At 42.7% G+C, this 24,310-nt stretch overlaps 2 protein-coding genes across 4 annotated transcripts in view; one reads left to right on the top strand and one right to left on the bottom strand.

Annotated features, from left to right (window-relative positions):
* Window positions 1-24,310, bottom strand: part of supt3h (SPT3 homolog, SAGA and STAGA complex component) — a 90,629-nt gene that overhangs the window by 65,292 nt on the left and 1,027 nt on the right. For 2 of the 3 annotated variants that reach the window (XM_042072212.1, XM_042072211.1), the window contains exon 2: window positions 18,591-18,706. In XM_042072212.1, the coding sequence (XP_041928146.1) occupies window positions 18,591-18,706 (116 nt within the window). Of the gene's footprint in view, window positions 1-18,590; window positions 18,707-23,403; window positions 23,517-24,310 lie in introns of those variants that run through there. The other variant, XM_042072210.1, reaches the window with a different exon arrangement.
* Window positions 4,608-24,310, top strand: part of runx2a (RUNX family transcription factor 2a) — a 44,767-nt gene continuing 25,064 nt past the window's right edge. The window contains exons 1-2 of the mRNA XM_042072208.1: window positions 4,608-4,706; window positions 4,963-5,088. Of these exons, the coding sequence (XP_041928142.1) occupies window positions 5,031-5,088 (58 nt within the window). The 5' untranslated portion in view covers window positions 4,608-4,706; window positions 4,963-5,030. The remainder of the gene's footprint in view (window positions 4,707-4,962; window positions 5,089-24,310) is intronic.

Genomic DNA, 24,310 nt, shown 5'->3' with positions numbered 1-24,310 from the left:
TCTGGAACGCATTCAGGTAGGGGAGACCCTCAAGGCCTCGGAGAATATGGTGTTGTTATCCATAAGCACTCTGTGTGTGTGTGTGTGTGTGCGTGTGGGGCGCGGGGGGGGGGGACACAGTCTCAAATGTCCTGGATACAGTTAAAGGTGTCATCACGAGGTTACCAACCACATTTGAAATCTCAAGAGTTGGGAGAGCGGGGGAAGGGGGGGGGGGGGGTAGAGAGAGAGAAAAGAAGAAAACAAAAAAAAAAACGATCATCCATCTGACGATGATGAGTCATGACCCTCTCCAGATCCCTGTGAGTGCTGGAGCAGCGGCAGCAGCAGCAGCGACAGGGCTAATGTGCTGAACTGGCCAGAGCCGTGATGACTGTCTTAAATGACAGGCTGCTCGCCGTTAATTGCCATTCTCATGATGGGCATGTGCCGCAGGCGAAAGCCACTGGTGCTGGGCAGGGAGCGCCAAGCATGATCAAGCACTTATGGCTGCAGCGGAGACGTCAAGAGAGCACCAGCCGAGATCAGACCACACGTCACACAGCAGTCTCTCTCTCTCTCTCTCTCTCTCTCTCTCTCTCTCTCTCTCTCAGGAGACGTCAAGAGCTGAGACCAGACCATACGTCACACAGCAGACCACTACTGACCAGCAGTCTCTCTCTCTCTCTCTCTCTCTCAGGCACACAAAATCCCAAGCGATGACACTGACGCACAAAAGGTCTTTTAAGAACAATTGTTGTTCACTGTAAGTAGTGGTCTGTGGACCCAAGAGGATGAAGCTTGTCTAATAGTGGTGTGGACACAAGAGAATGAAGCTTGTCTAATACACGGCAGGGGAAAATTTCATGGCCTTACAATTCACTGCATGAGACTGTACTCTTTAATATCCTATATGGGCCTAACCAGGACGGTTTTCTTAATTACAGCAAAAAAGACAAGAATAATATCAATTTGAAATGGTCAGCCACCGACGCTACAACATATTTTCTGTGTAAACACAGTCATTGTAGTCTTGTCCAATAATCCTATTTTGCAATATGCAATTTCAAATTTCAAGGGTCTATTTTTAATGTGTGTTTGACTTGTAAGAATGCCATTTGGTATTAAACATTTCCCTTGCTATGAAAAGTTTGGTATTATTTTTCCACCAAGCTGCAACTCCAAAAAAAGCTGAGAACGTGGTCGTCTCAGCACCACAAGAAAGGAATGGAGGTATTCTGAGAGAGAGGACAGATACTGTACAACTCTTCTGTACCAGCTTTAAGAGAAAGAATATTTCTTTCATTTTCATCATTCAACTCCAACAACATCCTTTTGATACTTTCGCACAGTAGCATATTTCCATTACTCAACCCTTGATATGTTCTCACAGTAGTTTAATTATATTCCCGAAAAGTCATGAATATATACAGTTTGGACAAAGCGGCAGAGGGATGTTGTGGCAACAAATGAAACAAATTATACAATACAGAAATATAGCAAGACATTAAAATAAACAACATGATACACATGTAATTCGGCTGTCAAAATACAAATAGAACACGCTTAATTATACTTGGACATGTGTCTTTATTTAATCCAAAGGCTACAACCGTACATCAACAATAATACCCTCTGTAGTTGTTAATTTTCCTGATACATACTCCTTTATGGACCCACATGGGGGAATCGTGTCTCAGGGCAACATTAATGTACACTCCGGCAGAAGCCAGGAATAATGTTTTAACTTCTAATGCCCCGCCGAAGTCCTGTGTGGTCCGTGCAGAGATCGGGCCAAACTAAAGGCAGGGCTCCGCTCGGGCGCGCACACGCACGCACACACACACACGCGCGCGCACACACACACACACACACACACACACACACACACACACACACACACACACACACACACACACACACACACACACACACACACACACACACACACACACACACACACAGACAGACAGACGCTCCGGCTTTCAGAGGCTGGCCAATGGAAAGGGCCGGGTCGAGCCGTGGCGTCTCACGTGGGGACCACCAGCGCTAACCTGACGGAGAGCAGACGCCGACGCCACCACCACCGCCGTCTGCGTCACAGCTGTGCCCGATACCGGCGTCTGCTGGGGCGACAGACAGCCGCGAGCAAGCGGGTGAGCGGGCACGGAGCGTCAAAATTTACTCCTCAACGGCCTCCAGGAAGGGCCGGATAAACAATCAAGTCCAGAATGTGCCGGAACAAGGAGGTGCTATTAGGCCATAGCACCTACGGTTTACGTAAACTGCCATTATGGTGAGATGTTATCACCACCCCTTGGAAAGGCTTTGGTCGTGGTACACAGATGAAGGTTTCACTGAGCCGACTAAGCGTGAGGTCTGTCTCCAGTCACTATCGAAGGGAAGAACAACAAGAAGTGGATGTGAAAGGAAATCTGGAGGGAGAGATGCCAGTACCCCCAAGCATCTTTCAGCACATTGTAAATCTATCACAGTAAAATGGGCTTGTCCATTAAAATTTCGCTGCACTCCAAAATTTAACTATATTTACTATAGAATAAAACCTTCAAATTGCTCAGAGGCAAAATGGTAAAAGTTCCATATATTGGAGGAAAAAAATATTCAACTCATGAAATTTATATTAACAAAGTTTCAGAATGTCAGCAGTCCTTTAAATATGGTACAAACTGCATAGGGTGACCCACAGAAGAACTATCCGGCTCTCTAAAATCGATACTCTCCATGTACAGTATTGCATTCCCGCGCTGACGGTTTTTCACTTTGTTCTGAGGCCTAAGATGACAACCGACTTTATTGAGGGGGAGTTCATAGAACATTGCATTGTGGGTAGAATTTCCTGTTTTTGTAAAGCCACATCCTTGCCTGCCACTGGCTTTTCCATGATTTCTATATCGATCTACATTTGTTTTTTACAAAAGAAGGAAGCTTTTTCCATTCGCACACCATCCCTTTTATGGAAATTATGCAAAAACATTGCCTTAGAAATCCTTGAATGAAGAGTAAAGATTTATCGTGTGTGCTTTTAGGTTATATAATTTATGGAGTTCATCTCATCGTTGTGTACATTAAGTTATGGGAAGACTATGCCATTTCCATGCATTAATTATTCAATATAATAGAAAAAAAAAAATCAATATCTGTTTATTTTCATTCATGTTTCCTGCCCTCTGTACTGACACCTACTGTAAAATCAGTTCACATGGTAAACACATATCTGCAATGCAACAGATGATCTCACCATCTCCCATCCATCACCCAACTCCAAACACTATGCTGAAGCCTAATTGCTTTGACGTAGGGGCTCCACGTGCGCTACCTGCTAACACAAACACCTGACGTGCGGCCACCAGACCAGACCAGCCTCTGGTTGAAGCCCCGCCAAAACCCCCAGGCCTGCTGAGGCGGATGAAGCAGACAGATGAATCATCGGCCCTAATTCTCCGTGTGGAGGCACTTGCTCGCTCAGACGCCTGGGCCAGGCGAGACAAGGTGAGGTGCGGCCAAGTGTGGGGTGGTGCGGCAGAGTACTACTGCTGAGGGCTGAGGGCTACAGGGAGCGAGGGAGCGAGCAGGCGGGTGAGAGGCAGACGGATATGATTTAAGAGCTCCGCACATGACACCGCCAGACTGACACGTCTGTGAGAAGAGCTCAGAGCTTGACACAGGGTCAGACAGGCAGCCAGAGCAAGTCAGAGACAGACACAATCATCCAGGAAAAGAGAGAAAAATGGATAAGAAAAGACAGATAGAGAGGCATCAGATAGATAGAGAGGCATCAGATAGATAGATAGATAGATAGAGAGGCATCAGATAGATAGAGAGATAGAGAGATAGAGAGATAGAGAGATAGATAGATGGAGAGAAAAAAATAAAATGGGGAGCAGACCCTGGACTGATGTAGTGGTCCCCAGTTGTAATTTAGTGTTAATCGTCACAGTTGTTAAGAATTTGACACTGCTACAGTGCCAACCGCCTCTCCACTGATATGATAACAAAGACGGGAGGCCAAAGAGCGCATGAGAGGCAGGGAGAGAGAGGGGTAGAGTAGAGGGAGAGAGAGAGAAGGACAGAGAGAGGGAGGCAGGGAGGGTAAGAGAAGGAGAGAGAGAAAGAGACAGAGGGAGGGAGGGAGAGAGGGAGGCAGGGAGGGAAAGAGAGAGAGGAGAGAGGGAGAGAGAGAAATGAGGGAGAGAGAGAGGAGAGAGGGAGGGAGGGAGAGTGAAAAACAGTCTCTGCTTTCCATCCGCTCAGCCTGCCAATGAGAGGGAGCTTTGGTGAACATTTGAGCACTCCTTCTCTCTGACTCACAGCGCTGAAGTTGCATCCCTCTGGATGTCAAGGAGAACTGCTGTACCAGTGTCAAGAGAGAAGGAGAGAAAGAGAGAGAGGGAGGGAGAGAGGGAGGGAGAAAGAGAGAGAGAGGGAGGAAAAAAGGGAAGACGATAGGCTGTCCCACTTAACTTTTGTGCTCTGATGTCACAAACACATGACCCAGCCTCTCCAGTAACGGCACTTGAGAGGGAAAAAAAGCGCATTTTAAAGCTTACACGTTTTTGGATGGTGAGAATGTTTCATTCCCCTCACAAACAACCACAGAACCACAAGTGCGGTGCAAGATTTTTCCCCAGGACGACAGGAGGGAGCCACTGGGGCCTAAATGGTTAATGAGCGTGGGTCAGCCCCAGTCACACAGCCCCAGCAACCCAGTAAGTAGCCTACTCTTTAACCACACTCACTCTCGTACATGCAGCAAATTTTGCTCCATCCAATTTTTGTGCCGGCTTTTTTTTATTTATTTTTTATTTGGATATTTATTTATTACAAACTTGTGTAAGACATACTTAGCATCTGAGCTTACTGTACGTGTCATTTGTGAAATTTAGTGCAGAGGGTAGCAGCTCCCTTCTTTCTTTTTTGGTCGGGGGAAGTAACCATAATCCCTGATATGGTCTGTGTCCTCAGTTTAGGACTTCAAAGGTCATAACGACCTCAAAGGGAGAAATATCCTAGGAGGATAACCAAGCGTGGCTATGGCATCCAACAGCCTATTCAGTTCGGTGACTCCATGTCAGCAGAACTTCTTCTGGGGTAAGTGCTCTGTTCGAGTAAAAAAAAAAAACTATTTTCTTTTTGGTGTGCTGCGTGGTTCAGGCTCAGGTCACTCAGGAGCAAGCTCCGCTGAGGCACCGGCTCCGAGGTCAAAAGCCAGTTACACACGTCTGATCATATCTACGGCCGAGCAGAAAACAAAAAGCCACTTCTGAGAGGTTAATAGTTGCTGTGTTTACGTTTGCAAACATGTTAAGAAGCTGACATGTTTGTATAAGTTAAAACTACATTTGTGGAATGAACAGGAGAGCAGCAGCGAAAAAAAGGCTTCGAACGTATAAACATGCACTCTGTTTCAATTTACAGACGCACATTAAAACAAGATGTGGGAGGGAGAAAAACCGGTCTAAAGAGGTGCAGGAATAGTTTTATATTATGTGTGGGATCTGGTGTGTTCAAACAGGCCGTTGATTTGTTGGGCCAACTTAACAGAGTTATATGTCTGAATGTACACATATTAGCCCATGTGAGAGACATTTTCTTATACACATGTGTGTGCCTGTAAGTCTCTCTTCTGGAAATCATTGAGAGTCTTTATTTTTCCTGAGCAGCCTAGTTTTGATTTCTGCCTTTACAAACAAGACCAGGAAGCAGGCATCGGAAATAAAATTCTTGCTTGAATGGGGCTTTTTATCAAATAAGATGGGTGGTGGCATGTTTGAGGCAGGTTTTTGTAGACATCATTTTAGTAAAAAGAAAAAGATAGAATTTTGGAGAAATCCTCAGACTATTTTAGCGAGACAAGAGATAGAAAACAGTCAGCTGGAGTGATAAAAATGTGAAAATGTGTCAAATGCAGACACCTTAACAACAAACATGCCAAAAAGTATGCATAACCGGAATGCTTTAATATGAAATATCAAACAAACTCAAAATACCAAAAAGTACATGAGGGAACCGAATCTATTTTGAAAAGCCAGAGTAGATTTATTTCAAACAAATTATGTTACGCTGTAAAGTCAAAGCCTCCTTTATAGTCATCCTAAAATATTGATATTGACATACATAGAGTAGAGCATACAAGTGTATTTCATATTAAACTCACAAGGTCAGCCTGCTAAATAATTTGGACACCTGTGAAGTCTCTGCTCATTAATGAATGAAGATTGTACTTACAGCATTTTCGCTATGACATCCCTCATGTTATGCCCCTAATGGCGTGCCAGGGATTATGTGGACTTAGAAAACTCTTGCCAGTAAATTCAGAATGAACTGATCAGTGCGGCGTACATGGTTTTGTCATCACTGTCCGCTTACATCAAGCCATGAGTGAAGGTGTCACCACACCATGGGGAGAACCGCTGAGCCATGAAACTCAAAGCTACCGCACTGCGTTTGACCAGAATAGATTCCAGATATACCCCCAACCAAAAATATATCTGAAAATATGTGTCAAAAGCAAGGGCTTGCACCACAGGAAAGAATGTAAAATTAATGTACTGGAGACTGAGCAAATACAATGTTCTGGAATATGCACTGAATTTATTGACATTGAAGCAGACCTGAGAATAGCTCTTTTATGACATGTAACAAGTTGAACACTGAAGGGAAAACCTCTACATTAACAGCCTAACCTTTACTAATGTCATAATGCCAAAATATACTTGTCATAGAATTATCTCCACAAGGCCCATAGATAGGACAGCGAATGCGCAGACAAGTCATTCCTGGACTTGAAAAGACAAAACAAATCCTCCTCAACCAACAGGAACATTCAGTGCTTTTTCTGGCTGTGTTCAACAACGATGTGAATTGATCTTGCAGTTCATTAGAACTACTGGTCTGTGCTTGTTTTTTACAAAGTGGACGAAAGGACTATCTCTCTGTTAGCCTGAAACAAGAACTACTGGCTAATGCTGCAAGACATACTTAGGTCAGCAGTAGCGGAAAAAGAGGGAGAGAATTTCAACTTCTCAACGGTACAGCACAGGTAGTGCGTGTCACAAAAAAACCATAACAATGTTTAAACAAAACACCACAGAGATTTTTTTCGACCATTGCTAATCAATTACAAGCGTGTGCCTGGTATCGAGATCCATGTGCTTCTCATTTGGTGACCGTGGTGGTGGTCTTGCAGGGCTGAACAGCGCGGGTTAATTCAACTAATTGGTTATCACAACTCGACTAGGCCAAAGGAAAACAACATTAACGGTGGGAAAGCGACCTCGATGGCAGGCTTTCACAGCGCGAGTGAGGGACTGCTGTAGACTATTAGAGGTCTGGACTTACAGCAAGGAGCTGGAGGTTAATGAAACATAATGTCTCAAACAAAAACGAGAACACACGTGTCCAGGGGGAGCTGGAGCTGTGAATGGATTTCAGTTTCCTACGGCAACAGGTGACCAGAGCGTTCTCTTTTGGACATTCTAGAAGCCCGCATCTAGGCTGCAACAGTTAATATGCTGACTAGAGAGTGTGTGTGTGTGTGTGTGTGATTATTAGAAATAATGAAGGCAAAGAAAGTTATACCTGTTAGATATCTCTCACCAGAACCCATCAAGTGTGGTTTACAGGGGTGTGGGATTGGGAGAGCATGTACGTCCCTCGGTGGGTTTGTGTGGGGTTTTTTGTGTACAAGTTGGTTGGTGTGTGTGTGTGTGTGTGTGTGTGTGTGTGTGCGTGTGTGTGTGTGTGTGTGTGTGTGCGTGTGTGTGTGTGTGTGTGGTGTAAGAGAGTGAGAGAGAGAGAAAGAAAGAAAGGAATTGTAAGAGAGGAAGAGAGTCAGTGCATGTGCAAGTGTGTGACTAAAAGAACTTACAATGCTTTAGATCAACAAACGTTAATTTGGAATGGTGTGGACAAATACTTAATCACATTCAGTTGACTTTGGCTTTCACATCAAGAAAGGCAGCTGCATGGATACATTTCTATAACTTTGCATATTGGCAGCAGTGGGGCTTAGAATAATATTCTTCATGTGTGGCGCCCAGGACCTACGTCTCAGCATCTTGCTGTTCATGCAGACCACATCGACTCACAGGGAATTCTGCTCCAACAATAGTGATAATAAGGCCTATACACATTGTGTTCTGCTTAGCAACCTGTAATCCATTACAAACAATTAAGTCATGTCATATATCAAACCTCGTGATAATTGGATGGGGGGGGGGGGCTTGAAGGGCATAGCTACACCACACAGTTTAACACCTACAGAAAAAAAGAGACTTAAATACACTTAAAAGAGAATGAGCCAGAAAAAAAAAAAAAACTCATAGCAAGAATAGCAGAGAAACCCGATATGGACAACACTGTCGAGCACGCTCATTTTTCAGCGTTTCATACGAGTAGAAAAGACTTCAAAGTTAACCAGCTCTCCAAACAGCGCCCCTAAGAAAATATCAACACCCTACTATGGGTCATTTGAGGCATGCCATGAATTTTGCCAAACAATGCTGGATTACTATCCACAAGTCAAAGCAGAGGTATTTTTTTCCAGATGGATATACATGATGGATAGAAATGTCTATGTTCAACTACCTGTGTTAGTTTAACAATGAATTTAACTACATGCTCAAAAACTGTGTTACATTTATCAATTCATCAAGAAAGGAATGACAAGTACAAGCAAATGTAAAAATAACAATTAACAATAATTTGTCAACTTTAAATTTCTGTAATTATTGATGTTTGCTAAATAGTATACTTGACATTGTAGCAACAATATCCAGATATATGACAACAATACTTATAAAAGCAGTAGCCTAAAATCATTTGATAACTACCCTGAAAAATCTACTGAATTTAACATTTGAGAGATTGAGAGAGAGACTAAAATGTTTTATAAGCACATCAGATCACCAAGCAGGTAATACAAATATACTGAGTGCTTTAAAAAAATAAATACCATGTCAAACGGAGAAGTTGGGCAGATCCAAGCTTCACACAACTACTGAAAAACAATAAATAGACCAACAATATTTCTAAACGAAGCGCTATGTAGAAATCCAGTCAACAAACCATCAGACAAGCCACAAAACCATTCATCAGACCGCTTCGTGCCAAGCGTTTCTCTCCAAGTGTCACACTACAGTTCAATGAGACTCTGAGGTAAAATAATTCACTGTATTATAAATTAACAAAAAACAAATGACCCTCCAAATGCCATCCGGGTGGCATTAAGATCAAAGCTTTGTTTGACAATCAGAACTTTTCTTTCTTTCTAAACATCATCACTTCAGTTTCCGACACATTTACATGTATTCACTTAGCAGACACGCTTCCATCCAAAGCAACTTACAGAAGAATAACAGAGGAATAACATTCAAGATACAGCACAGGAGACCTCAGCTAGGAGTTACTACTGCATTAGTCAATACTATTACTAGACACGGCAGCAGTCAAAGGCAGGGCTCAGAGTTGACCAGAACATCTCTGTATGCTGTAGTGAGTTTTCAGCACAGAGCGAGTGTACTTTAAAAATGGCCACGGCTGTAATTCAACACTGTTGTGTAGCTCATGTCTAAACTGAGACGGAGTGCGTTGTGAGTCAAGCGCGGGAGATGTCCCTAATGCTCTGCTACAAAACAAAACACACACCAACGGCAAGAGGTAACACACACCACAAAATGCCACCGGGAGTTAGTCAATCCTACTCGTGAAATTACTTAGTACATTTTCCACAAATTAAATAAGGATCAGGTTGGACATTTTGGAGACCTTTATGTATATTTTAACTGTATTGGGAGTGATTAGTTTTTAAAAAAAGCAAATTTATTAACCTACCTTGATGTGCAATTTGGAAGAAAAAGAAACCAAAATGAAATAAAGTTTTCGAAAAATAACAAATAACCTATGGCTTACTGAATTTGACAATGGACCGTAAAAAAACACTACCTATTATTTATCAGGAAATTCTATCAGGCACTAAGCACGGTTTCTGCCTCAGGCACTTTCAGACAGAAAAACTGAAAATGTTCAGATAAGTTTGCCTGCCGTTTGCTGTTTTGATTCCACCATAATGAAGTGATTCCAAGAGGGGAGAGCCTCTGCACTTAACAAGGCTTTACCTGTTCTGCCCAACACACACACACAGCCAAATCGTTCTCCCCCTTATTGATTTAACCTTAGCTGGAATGTGGAATATTCCTGGAGTGGGGCATTGCTTTAAAATATTTATAATATGATACACACAAGGGCTATGTGGAGGAACAACATGTAAAAATGTCAAGAATGAGTTTGGCTGTATCCACAGAAGTATGGACCTGCAGTCCAGCCGCCCAGCTCACCCTCTGTACTCCACATCCCAATGAAAAATCTAGGGTTCAAAAATGCTAGATGCTTTGTGTCATTTCTCTTAGAAAATGTATACTCAGTGGAAACAGTGACATTTACATAACGATTGGGTAGTAGCAAGTGCAGAAAAGCTAAGGTTGTCCTATAAAAAAGAAATCAGACAAGACCTCTGCCTGCTTAAGATGTTTGCCCCACCACTAGGTCATAGTGTGGTGTTCTAGACTAGAGAGCAGTTAGCCCCCTCTGGCACATTTGACGTCACAGAATCTGTGACAGCACATACATACTGCACAAGAGATGTGTCTGGCTGCTGACTAATGGCTACCCCAAACAAACCCTATATGATTACTGACCAGGCAACGAGGGGGAGGGAGAGAGACAATGAGAAAGACAGAGAGAGAGAATGAGAAAGGAGAGAGAGAGAGAGAGACAGACTGACAGTATCTCTGGCAGGGAGACTGATTGATAGTGAGAGAGACTGAGAACGACGTGATGAATTGACATTGAGCTGCTGTTGAATCATCTGCTATGCTGGTCATCTCCTCTGCTCATCTGTGTGCCCGTCCCCATGCGCTCATCCCCTCCTCCAACAGCGGCGTGACGGACGCCTCCGCTCCAGTCTGTCACGCATCACACCAGCTAAGGGCCATGGATTAGTGCTCGCACCGTAACCCGAGCCCGCTGATGACACCCCAGCGCCACACTAATACAGACAGACCTGAACAGGCCCCGTGGTGTCGATGACCTCCCCCGGGGGTACGAGAGGACCTTAAAGGGGCCTTGCATGTGTGCGCCCTGCAGCCTGTATAGACACAGTATAGTGCACAGCAGGTGTCCAGTGGCGGCACTTTGTCACCTGAACGCCACACAATCACAGATGGCTCTTTGGCTACTCAGCTGAAGTGTGAGCATCATGTTGACATATTGCAACTACACGTCGCTAACTAAAAGGCACAGCCCCACGGTAGGACAAACATCCATTACCTGTGGATGGGATTTGCCTAGATTCACTAGTGAATATTTCCCCATATGTTGGGGACATTGTTTGAGAAGAGAATGCATGACCCGGGGTTCCTAATGACTCGACAGATAACTTGCTGGGACAAAACTGACTAAAGAAAATAATAAAACCCTGTTGGCCCATTTGTCAATCATTAAATTGACCTACGTTGCTTGTAATGATTGCAGAGATAAGAGAAGGTTTTTACACCAGTTAGGGACTCCTCAAATCCAGATTGGAAGTCTATGTGGCATTTCCACATGTGGTTTTTCCTCCCACGGGAGTCACTGTGGACTGACCAGCATCAGTGATCTCAACCAAAGACTCTAGAGCGCTCTGCTCTAGAATCTTTGGTCTCAACAGCTCCTCAAATTCAAACGGCAGTTGACTCATTCTGACAACACTGTTACTACGGGGGTTGCCACGGATACTGCACCGCGCTCTGGCTTCTGTTTCAGCGGCTCCTGTGCGAGTCGAGAGGGTGATAGCCCTGTCCATGTGAAGGTGTTCTCAAGATTTCCTGAGCCAGGCTCGTTTGAGGCATAAATCAAGAGGACTGGAGGAAGAGCTAATGCAAAATTAATAAGGCTCTAGTCCCTGGGGAGACTGACTATTAAATCGTTCCTCTTTGACTTCAAATAAGCATTTTTAATAGGAAAAACACAAAAACAATGGGGAAAATACAGGCACAGGAAACTGTTTTGATGGCAAAATTCTTTGGAAGCAACTTAGAGGGGGAAAGATTTGCAGTTAGAGATGCTTTTTTTGGAAGAAGCTTTTTTTTGCTGACAAGATGCTATAAGGCACTTTTCACTCTTTTCTCCTGGAATGTTCACAGTAAAACACATTAATAAACATGACATGAAAATAGCACAATAACGAACAGGCCTATTCAATAAATGGGAAAGATGAGTGCATGAGCGGAGGAAATAGGTACAAACACATCTGTACTGACGCATCTGAAATACATTCGCCGAATGAAAGGGGCGGGGATGGGAGAGCTTTTTAAAATATTGATCAAAGCTAAACTGCAGGAAGCAATAGGCATTGAATAACAGTTTGGAGTTACTTTCATGGAATTTCTTTCATTTATCTGGGAGACTACACAGCGCATGCTACTTCGTCAGTTGACTCTTAAGCATTCTCTCTCTCTCTCTCTCTCTCTCTCTCTCTCGGTGTGAAAAGTGATCTGGAAGGCATGTTTCTAATGAAAGAGAGTGTGTGTGTGTGTTCCTATCACACTGCTTTTGCGCTTGCAAAATGGAGCAAGCAAGTTATGCAAGATGTATATCTTTTTCAAATGTGTTGGATTTCACACTCTCTACCTCCCACAAAACTTTGCTTTGTAGAGCTCTCTGGTGTCTGAGAAACACAGGCAGATAGCACTGCAGCTAACCATATCAACTAATATCAACAGATCTGCACCACAATAACAAATCTTTAAAAAAAAAAACACAAAAAAAAAACATTACTCCAATTTTCCAGAACCATAAAAGTGAGAAGTTGATAAAACCAAATAAGATGCCAAAAGAGTAGCGGAACACTCTGCCTGTCAGGAAGTTCTAGAGGCAGTGAATAATTTACGAGGTATATTTTGCCTTTTCATGAGGAGGATAAAACCAAGTAAACTGCTGATATGAACAGAAGCTGAATAGCATAGGAATAATAGATATATACAAGTTTACTTCCCAACGTGTGTGTGTGTGTGTGTGTGTGTGTGTGTGTGTGTGTGTGTGTGTGTGTACACTATGTGTATGTGTGCACTATGTATGTGTTTGTGTGTGCAGTGTGTATGTGTGTGTGTGTACACTGTGTGTGTATGCGTGCACTGTGTATGTGTGTGTATGTGCACTGTGTGTGTGTGTGTGTGTGTACAGTATGTGTATATGTGTGTGTGCGTGTGTGTAGACACAAAACCCTTCTACACACAGTTGATCCCTGAGAACAATAAGGGTTAACTGGGCAGCGCTCAGGCCCGCTGCGTTCTCAGCAGAAACACTGAGCTGGAGTCGCACTGTGGTAAACAAATGCTCAATAGTGATGAGAGGCTCCTTTCAGTCCCCAAATTACAGTCTGGTTAACCAGAGAGGCTGAGAGCCAGCTCATTAGAGCTGTTTGCTTCCAGTGGGACCCGTAACAATCCAGCGTTTACCAAAACATTCGAGGGCCCTCCGAAAAATAAAACAGGGGGGCTATGTGGAGAGCTTCCCTTCCTGAAGACGGTAGCTCAGGAAAGATACGTCCATGCCCACAAGGCATATGAGAACCATCAGCTGCCGGGCTGAGTAGAGTATAAGTTCAGGCTCTCCTGCGTCACTGTATCTAAGCTTTGATTCCGGTAAATGGGGGCAGACTATAGGCAGCGCTGGCGCACTGGAAGAGCGGGCCTGCTAGGTCTGAGACTGACATGCCAAATCCCAACGGACGAGCCAGAGATTTAACATTGTGTTTAATTACAGGGAGCAGGCTAATTGCTCTGGGGAAAGAAAATAATGCAGTAATGTTGTGCATCCACCAAGAGTGTGAGTCAGCTTATGGGGGCTTTCAGTCTGGAACAACAGCCGTGTTGACGCAAAGAAATGACACATATGTTTTTGTGCCATGTGTGAGACTCCCATTGTAAACAAGAAAATAGATACAAGGGGAAATTATCTTGACATTTAACACAATTGTTGGAGTGTAAACAGACAATACAAGGCTCCTGAGAAATTCCCAAGGGTAGTAATTCTGTTTTTGGTAATTAGCTAATTTGCCAAAAAGTATCGGATTTCTCTTCATCAGCCTACATGCCTACAATTCCTTCATTTCTAAGACAAATGCAGTTGTCAGATAAAGTACTGTTTCACTACTGTCTAGAGATTATGCAGAGGCATTCAAAGTGTGCCTGAGAGTGTGAGTGTGTGTATGTGTGTGTGTGTGTGTGTGTGTGTGTATATGTGTGTATATGTGTGTGTGTGTGTGTGAGAGTGAGTGAGAGTGCGTCTGTGTGTGTGTGTCTGTGTGTGTCTGTGTGTGTCTGTGTGTGTGTACGTCTGCATGTCTCTGTGTGTGAGAGTGTCTAACACTTGCATAATAAGGAAAAACAATAAGTGGTTCTAGTATGTCACAATGATCCTCCACCATCTGCAGGCAGGCCGGGCCGGTCAGGGCGGGGCCCGAGTTCTGGGCTGGTTCTGACAGACAGGCTCTCCAAACAGCCCGTGGGTGTAGAGGCAGCTGCAGCCCTCCCTCCCTCCCTCCACCCGCCCTCGCCTACCCACCCGCCTGTTGCCTGCCCACCACCACTAATTACAGATAGGGCTGCTGGGACGTTTTTGTACCTCATTTAACATAACAACACCAAATACAGCCAATACCACTGCAAGTGCACAGGTCCCATATGGGGTCTGCAAGCAAAGCAAAGCAAAGCACAGGGTAGGTTTGGGTAGGTTACGGCCATGCTATGATGTAGTCCCTCTAGGTCTGTTTATTTCTGGGCATTATTAATTGCTTCCCAATGTGGCCACTTTAATGGTACCATGATGTTATGGGCATTGTTACGGCATGGGCAATTTTATATGCAAAATTCAAGCTCTACTTAAAGTGAAAAATAAAACCACTGGAAAGTCTACTGTAAATAATACCAAATACCCAGAGGAGTCGTCTACAATTTTAAGAAATGCAACTCAAGTTACACATTTAACAAAAGCCTGATGCTACCAGGCAGTTAAAAAGGCAGAGAAATGTGGTTCATATAAAGCCACAAAAATGCTGGAGTGGGCTTTGTCTGAGAATTTGCATTCTGTAGTATTAGCACCATGGCACAAATAAATAAAGTTCATGCATTGCACAACACCTGGGCAATTATTTTGATACCTCTATGCAAAACTATAGACTAATTACATGTCTTCAAGCATATTTTAAGGATGGGGTGACTTACTGTAGCATAACTGTTTAGGAAAGGACTATATAACCATCAAAAACCTACAACCACAAATATGCAGTGTCACATTGTTGGGGTTGAAGAATTTCGTTTGACGAGGTAACCAAGCAATGACGGCCCCTGGAATGTACAGTGCATTTACCATAGATGCTATTATTAACTTGGATCAGGTTACAACCACAAGCAATAACACACTTTGAAGATGGCATTATCTTACAGGCCATAGAGAGTAGCAAAATGGGAGGCCATGTTGCATACAATTATATGACAGAAAGAGTGGGTAGAGAATAGAAGAGAGAGAGGAAATGGCAGGTAATGCAGGTTAGGTAATATATCTATTTGAGAAAATAGGCTCCAATACATTCAAGTTTATTAAAACCTTGGATATTTCAGAGTGATATCTCTCCATTGTAGCGCATCAAAGTGTTCCTAAGGCTATAAAGGAACTTGAATGTCATGTATACTGAAAGTATCTGCACGTTTGGAACAGGAGACCACCGAGTGAACATGGGTTTAGAGGATGAGAGGGAAGTAGGGAACCTTAAAGTTTGGCTTGAGGAGGGAACTATGCATTGATTTCCATGCATCATCTCCGGTTGCATAGTCTGTGAGAAGCCATCGACCAGGGCGAGAACTAAACATGATCCGTCTCCTCTCGTGTCATTAATATCGGGAGATGGCGGGCCCTCCCTTCCATAGCACTGCTTGCTTTACAGATGTAGTATAAATATTTTTTCAATTGGACAAGTGATTCGGAGAGAGGATGTCGGCTAGTCTAACCCACAGAGAGCAAGAAAGTGGAATGTTGGCTTTGTCCAAAAGTCTATATTATCCTTAGCACCTTCTTCATGGAGCACAGGATCCCCCCTGTCCAAAGTAAGCACTTTTCACACCGTATTTGAATATTACATATCAGGAGGCTTTCGAGAGCACATTGAAAAAAAACACCTTTTTTATCACCGGCGCTGCTCTCTGAAGGATGAGGTATCGGGTGACGAACGCTGGTCCCCCAGGCTTGAGCTGAGAGCGGTGCTGGGTTCACGTTATCCTAACGGCAGCGGTGGTGGTGGCCATCTCTGGCGCAGGCGCGCGGCGAGGCCAGCAGATACCTGACAGCCTGAGTAATTTCATACACGGGTGACAAAGGCAATCTCTGGCAGCCGTCCTGAGCAAATGCAGCTAAGCTCCGTGGTCGTTTCTGTATTTCGTGTCAAATTAGCAGCCAGCTGCACTGCTTAATCCCTTGCTAATAGTGCTGTTGTCATTACGCCGGCTATTGTTGCTATGGTATTTACTACTGCAAAGCAGTTTTTGGCAGGGAACAGTGGCCAAACATGCTGTTTAAACAAAGAGAATAATTCCCTTCACGGTCTCCATGTTCTAGCAACGTGAGATGGTCCTCCTTTAATTGGCTAATGGGGAGCTTTTTGTTGGCGGCTGGAAGCAGAAACATTGTATTTGGGGGATCAAAACTGATTTACAGAAGGGAGGATTCATTACTGCTGTTCTATCATGCCGGGGCAGGACCTTTGCAGACAAGCACTGAAAGAACTTGGCTCGGTGTGGCTTGCTGGATTTAACACCATTATGGAAAAAAAGCACAACACAAAAATGCTCAAAGAGGGACTCTCAATTAGACCATTAGGAAAGTAAAACAGTAGCGTTCCCTTTTTTATTTTAAGAGGCATATTCTACAGTTCCATTTTCTGCTCCCATGAACCACAGAACTTCCTGCCATTTATAAGTCCAAGTGATCTCAATTAGGGACCTCCATGAAGGCTCAAGGCGGCAGACAGTCACGGCAATAGGAGCCAGAGGAAACCGTCTTTACATTTTCCTCCCCCTCACTATTCCAGACAGCCTTGCCATGCCCAAAGCACACATCATCAAAAGCACACACATGGAGAAATGTGCCATTTTTCTGTTAGAGCAAACATAAAAATGTCACAGATGTATTCGTTATTGCCGTCAATGTAGATGGGGCTTTTTTTGCTGACTTTTGGTGGAAGGGGGATATAAGATTTATGACCCTTTGTGCTTATGCACATTTTTTTTTATGTGGCTACTCTTTCCATACGTGTAGTTGATGTAGTTTCATTGATAATCAGCAAGTAGAAAAGACACAAATGACGCAAAACTTAGGAGTGATTGCGAAAACTTTCACATAAACAGAACCAAAGGTAAATAGCGGCAGTGGATTGCTTTAAGCCCTCTCCATGAGGCAAGGAATATAATGTCTCTACATCACCATTCTGAACGGCACAGAGCCTGCCAAGGATGGAATGTAATCTCTCCAATTGGACGGCATTTAGGCTCCATCAGAAACGCTTCTCACAGAAAGCTATAATTAAATGTCTTGCAAAATATAGGACTGCAAAATGGAGCTCTTTCCGGAGTCTTGTGTTTATGTACTTTTCATTTCAACAAAGAGAAGTTTGAGGGGAGAGGACAAAAAGTGTTTGTGCAGTTTGTCACATAATCTCCCCTTAAAAATAAATAAAAGGTTCACATGAATCACGTTGTGTTAGAATGGACCCTGGATATTATTTCATATGGCTTAAATACTGCATACTAAATATATCACAGACTTTTCAAATGTCAAGTGACACGTGTAGTACCTAATTAATCACTCTATTATAAGTTTTAGCACATTTGTGTAGATTTCTGTGCTTATTTCTGCTCTATACGTAATACATTATCACTTTCATACTTATGACTAAAGAAAGATTAATGCATCTTGCAGTCCCATGTTTTACCTAGCATATATGCAACATGGAATCTTTGGATGCTATTTACAACTTATATAATACGAAGGAACAAACGTAAACATTGCTGTGACTCGGCATAATAGCTGATGATGGAAGGCATGAAGCTGATGCTAGACGGATACAAAGGCTAAAGCAGCTAGAAATTGCTTCACAGCCCATGGCACTGTGACTCCTGGAAGAGAGTCCAGCCCTCTCGTGTGGGTGAGTACTCTCCTCCATGGGAGAGACGACCACCCTTTGAGCTCCCAGATCAAGGCAACAGCTACTGACACCGGTGTAAACATGCAGATAAATATGTCAGAGTGGGTGCATATAAATGTTGTATGTGTGTATACATGTATTTCTGTATGCATGATGCACATGTATGTACTGTATGTATGTTCACTTAAACATATAAACAGACAGAGAGAGACAAAGAGAGAGAACGGGAGAGAGATAGAGAGAAAGAGAGAGACAGAGAGAGAGCGAGACAGAGAAAGGGAGAGAGACAGAGAGAAAGAGAGAGAGAGAGAGATGTTGAGTGAGGCTGCAGTAGGGTGGGGGAGTTTCAATAACTTACATCATGCTCTGAAGCTCAGGGATGAAGTTGGTGGCCTTTCCGGTTCCTCTCCCCGCCACGCCACTGCTGCTGCTGCTACTGCTGCCTGCCATGGGGCTGGCCCCACTGCTGCTCATCTGTTGCACACAAAGCACACGGGCTTTCATGTAACACTCGTCTGACTGAGACCCGCTCATCAAAGCCTTGGCAATTAGAAAGCCACTTCACAAAGAAAGTGCTTCCTGATGCGTCAACTGACAAAGAGGGGGGTTGAAACCTACCACATGTTCACAGAGAAGAGGGTATTAGTTCAACCTCAATCAGAAGTAAGGTGATGCAGTTGCTGTTGTAGATGCGTTGGGTGGTTTAATGCATAACCATGTACCGTTTTGCAGGCACAGGGGCCTCAACATTACAAATAGAAAAGGTCTGCTCTGCTGGCTATGGCACAATCTCATAACAAGCTTTATTTTTCGAATATGACTTCCGATGAATTAATGGTTCAAATCGACAGTTCAGATGTGCCTAGTCTGTTGTGTCCTCATGCCTAAGAAACATGGTATTTACATACACGACTTCAGCAAGTGTCATAATTTGACATTGATCTTCATAGTCAGGTCCAATATGTTTACTTAGAGATTATAAAATTGCAAGTACATGATTATGTAAATCTTCATCTGCCACCTAATTTTAACAAATCTAACACCGTGTCCTAACTCCATTGGATGCAAGCGAGTGTTAGCGACAAAATCAGTTTGATTACATTGTTTCCTATTGGAATGTCCTAACTTGATGTGACGCTACACAGTGCTGTGCACTTTTGTCCGACTCCCTGTCTCTATTTTCTTTCTGTTGTTTACGTTGTTCGACTATTTTGAACAAGAAATATGATGTAATGAAATACCATATTTAACGGATTCAGTGTGGACAGACAGCCCTCAATGCTACTAGGCAGTCTGACACTTGCTTGCAGTTAGGATAAGGTATAGAATAATATTTACTGTATGTCTGAATTGACCCATTTGGCTGCACTGACCTCTAGGCCTATAGGCTACTTTTTGTGAGAGAGCTGTTCCTGTTCCAGGAGCATGTCAACTGGGGAACTGAAAAGATGAAAATATTATCTGCTAGCTAGCTAATAACAGATAGCTAAGAGCTAATAACAGACATGTCTGTCTTCATAACTCTTGCAGCCCAGCAGCTCTATTTCTGGTATAAAGTTATGAACAGTCCATCACACTGAGGTTGCATTCGTTTGGTATCTGGTGCGTAATTAGATGGATTGACAACCACTGACAAAAGTTAGCTTGATATAAGTTTAGCTAGTTAGCTTGATACATTTTACTTTTTATAATCAACTGCTGTGTGGTTAAGTCTAAAGAAACATTCAAGAGCTCTAATATGGGTATCTGTACTAAACTAATCTAGGGGTATAAACCTTGTTTTAAGCAAGAAAGTGAACTGAAACGGAGTGAAAATTATGGGCATGTCATAATTTTTATACAGTACATATATGTATTATTGCCTCAGTAAAGTACAGCTCTGAGCAGACTACAAGATTATTTGATCTAAGAACTGAAGATGTAACAAGCATAAGGGGCCACCAGTTCAATCCCCAAGACTGTTAGGAAAACAGATCCCTAGTCACTGCAGCTTAAGCATGGCACCTAACCCCAAACTGATCCCTAGTCACTGCAGCTTAAGCATGGCACCTAACCCCAAACTGATCCCTAGTCACTGCAGCTTAAGCATGGCACCTAACCCCAAACTGATCCCTAGTCACTGCAGCTTAAGCATGGCACCTAACCCAAATATGATACTGTACCTAGGCACTGCAGCTTAAGGATCGCACCTAACCCCAAACTGATCCCTAGTCACTGCAGCTGAAGTGGCTGCCCAGTGGTCAGGATGGGTTTGTTCACTGCCAACAGATGCAAAGCTTTCCCTCAGGGAATTAATCATCTATTAATATATCTAAAAGGAAAAAAAAAACAATAAATTAGGGTTGCGAGTGCACTAATATGTCTATAACTAAACCATACAATTGATAATGTATGATATAGTTAACTGTAGAACATAAAATGTTTTGTTTCGCTAAAGAGTGGGAAGATGCTACAGCTTAGCTCCACTACCAGCATCTACGCTTGTCAAAAAAGGAAACAGGAAAAAGAGATTTACATTGCTTTGGCCTTAGTCAAATTACCTTCAGGTATTGTTACGCTTATGCACCAAGAAACCTGCATTTAGAAGGGTGGGCAGGTGAGTTTTTATGCCCCATAAATTTTATTTGCGCAAAATGACCTGGAGCACAGCTGTGAGCCTGGCCGCTTCCAAAACCACAGTCCTTCCTATGGTAAACCAGAAAATAAGACTATCAAATCTCACAGGTGGATGGGCTTTTTATATGGCCGAAAACAAAAAAAACAATAAACCAGGGCTTGCTCTTAACTTAACTCCCACATGAGACAGCTTTTTTTTTTGATGCTTTAGATTCATGTTGTCTTGGGCACATCAAAGGCAGCAATCATGCAAATTACGTTTCCATTCTCACGGACGTAAAAAAAAAAAAAAAAAAAAAAAAAACAGAGATGCCTGAATGTGTGACAAAAGCCCAGACGGCACGCTTTCCTCTCATACATACATTTAAACATAACATTTTGAATCCCCTCTGTTTCTTCCTTCACCTCTCCTACCCACCAACCCCCCACACTGGATGAAAGCTGGAGCCTTCGCTTTGAGTTGTGAAGGCAGATGGTCCCCATACTAAGCAAAATGAATTCAGATGTGGCAAATGAATCCAGATTACTTCAACATGCAAGGGGCTGAAAGAGTACTGGAGTCGAGCAGGCTTGAATAGGAGACTCTTTTCTATTTATTGCATTTTCCTCTGTAATTAAATAGACTTTTATGTAGCTATGCTTCCCTACAGACGCCTAGTTAATTTACAGATTTAATCTCAAGAAAGACAGGCTAGACTCTAGAAGTCTACAGTTAGGTGATGTTTAGTCTGACTGACCAAAGAAATATATTTTAATAATTCTGCATGTTGTGGTTTTAAATAAATATAATTAGCACACATAAAATGAATCACTGCAATATATAATACAGAATATTCGAGACTGGGAGGGTTATGACTACACTATCCTAAAATTCATTAATGATCTTCATAGAATACATACCTTTTGGTATTTATTGGTCTAGTCTGGCAATTACAACAATTAGGCTGGTAGGCACTGTGAATCAGCAGTGTGTCATTATAATTTAGGGAAGTCGAATTTATATTTGGGGTAATACGAGAAACCCAAGATGTCATGTAACCTCATAGTGCCTAAGAGTCAGCTCTTTTAATTCACCTCAACTGGGTAGTACCACACACACACACACACACACACACACACACACACACACACACACACACACACACACACACACACCTTCCTAAATAGTTGGCATAAAAAGTAAAATCATGCATAATCCATTTCCCTCTATCCAAAAAGTGTGGATTAAAAGCCCTTGGACATGGCTTTCAAAGGGAACCAGTGTAAGCCCCCTTCCCCAGTAAAACAAGCGAACGTATTAAAATCTCCCCACGCTTCACCTCCTGGGGATTTCCACAATAAATTCAGAGGGCATGTCAACTCCATCTCCTCTCCTCCTTTCTCATCTCACGTATGAATTCTTTTCAAACAAACCTTTTCTGCAATAAAACGAATGGAGACCGCCAGTAGAAAAAAAATCTCTAACTGAGCTTTCAAATGCTTCAGCCAATCCAATACTGACCCCTAAAATAAAGTAGAAAATAAAAAAATAGAAGGTGAATATCCATCACACGTTTTAATCTGCTTGAAATGAAATGCCAACACATGGCATAGGCTAGGCTATGTGTACATCTGTATTTGCACTGAACTGTACTGCTGATAGACTGATGTGATTCTGCGGAGTTGCTGTGAAAGAGAAAAGATTGTATGGCATTCAGGCTTGTTTTAATTCACCACCGAGGTCCAACTTCAGATAGTGGTGAGTAAATGTTTTTGGCCAGGCTTGCCAAATGACTGTGTGTGGCGGCAGGGAGGGGCACCTCCACACCGAACCAGCCAAAGCCACTTTGCAATTTGAAGCAAGCACACTGATCCACAATACGCTTGCAGAAAAACATAAACAGATCACATTGGCTGGGAAAATAAATGAAAATAACACCAGCCTTGAGAGGTTTGTGAAAGGGTTCTTTGACTCACATTGAATATTGACTTTTCTGTCTTATTTTGGCCCAAACCGACTGAAGTTGAATGAAAAAAAGTGTTTTAAGTACCTCCAAAGTTGAGTTTCATCCTTTTCATTGCACTCACATACTAAAAAGGTTCCATTTAAAGCAGGTTAAATGTGAGAGACTGCACTGAATCCACCTCTGCAAGTGCTATGCAGCTGTTTCAAACAACGTTTGATTAGCATCAACTGTGTCGTGTGCATGGATAACTATTTAGATTAGAGGGGGAGAAATCTCTCATTCTCTGCCACATCGGTGCAAACAACCTTACAAAATCAGAGCTATTAGGCTACTCCTCGCGCTGTTGCACAACGACTGTTCATGTAAATAGTAGTAGACATAAGTTTATGAATACGTTGGTACCTAATTAACATGCAATACTGGGATAAGGCCTATTTCGTGAACTATTTTCTTCTTGCTCAAAAGATAAGCTAGTGTTGTGGGAACCTTGTGCAGCAATTGTAGCCTAGGCTTATCCTGCACTGGGAAGCGGTCGTTGAGTGGTGTAGGCTTTAAGGTAGATTATTCACTCTCTGACCATATGAAATGTTGTTCAAGAAGAATATTTACCTGTTGATTTTAAATTTCCTCCAATCTATCAAGTTATGTGCTCCTCCGCGTGCCCCTCGCTCCCATGTAAACAGTTCTTCACCGGCGACGTTTTAGAGCGTCACAGATTTCCGGACAGCGGTGGTGTGTGGGTGTTGCAGTTTATAGGAGTTATATAACACGCTAACACTGATTCACGAACGTACAGCTTTTGTAGTTTTGAGTCGCACACTGAAATACGCAATTGATGGTAAAAAAATGACGAGCGCCACCTAAAGAGATTTCTTTGGATAACCAAGTGGCGCGCGGTATTTTTAACATGACAGTCCATATAGGCAATAATACCGTCATTCTGAAAGGGATGGTGATGGTATCCTAATGGTTATAATGACAAGCTAATGTCGATTACAGGCTACCAGAAAGAAATAATAATTATTAAGCTGCTGCTGCTGCTCCAACAATAATAATAATAATAGGCTAATAATAATAATAATAATAATAATAGCCATGGACATAGGCCTATCAATAATGATTTATGTTAAGGTTGCTCCAGAGGTCTTCCTGCAACTCGAAATAGGTATTTGTTGTCTTTTCATCCTAGCACCATGATAAAGAGGAAGGGAGTCACTTCTCGATGGCCTTTTCTGTTCTCAACGTTTCTAAACCAAGGCTATTGACTATATTTTACAAAGCACGAACACACCTTCACCGAGCAGGAAATCCCTATAGAAATATGTAATTACATAGCCTTTATTTTAATCCAACTTGACCATCATTATCTTGCTATCAGAATGGTCTGTTCCTGACACAAGTTCACAAAATAAGCAAAACGTTTTAGCCTTGTTGACCTTTGGCTATGCCGAAACAGGTTGTCCATGTGTCTTTCCAACAAGCGAATTTAGCCTATTTCATTCATATGGACCTCGTC

The sequence above is a fragment of the Alosa sapidissima genome, chromosome 19 (assembly GCF_018492685.1).
Source record: "Alosa sapidissima isolate fAloSap1 chromosome 19, fAloSap1.pri, whole genome shotgun sequence".
Classification (NCBI taxonomy): domain Eukaryota; kingdom Metazoa; phylum Chordata; class Actinopteri; order Clupeiformes; family Clupeidae; genus Alosa; species Alosa sapidissima.
This window is presented reverse-complemented; position numbering and strand designations above follow the sequence as displayed.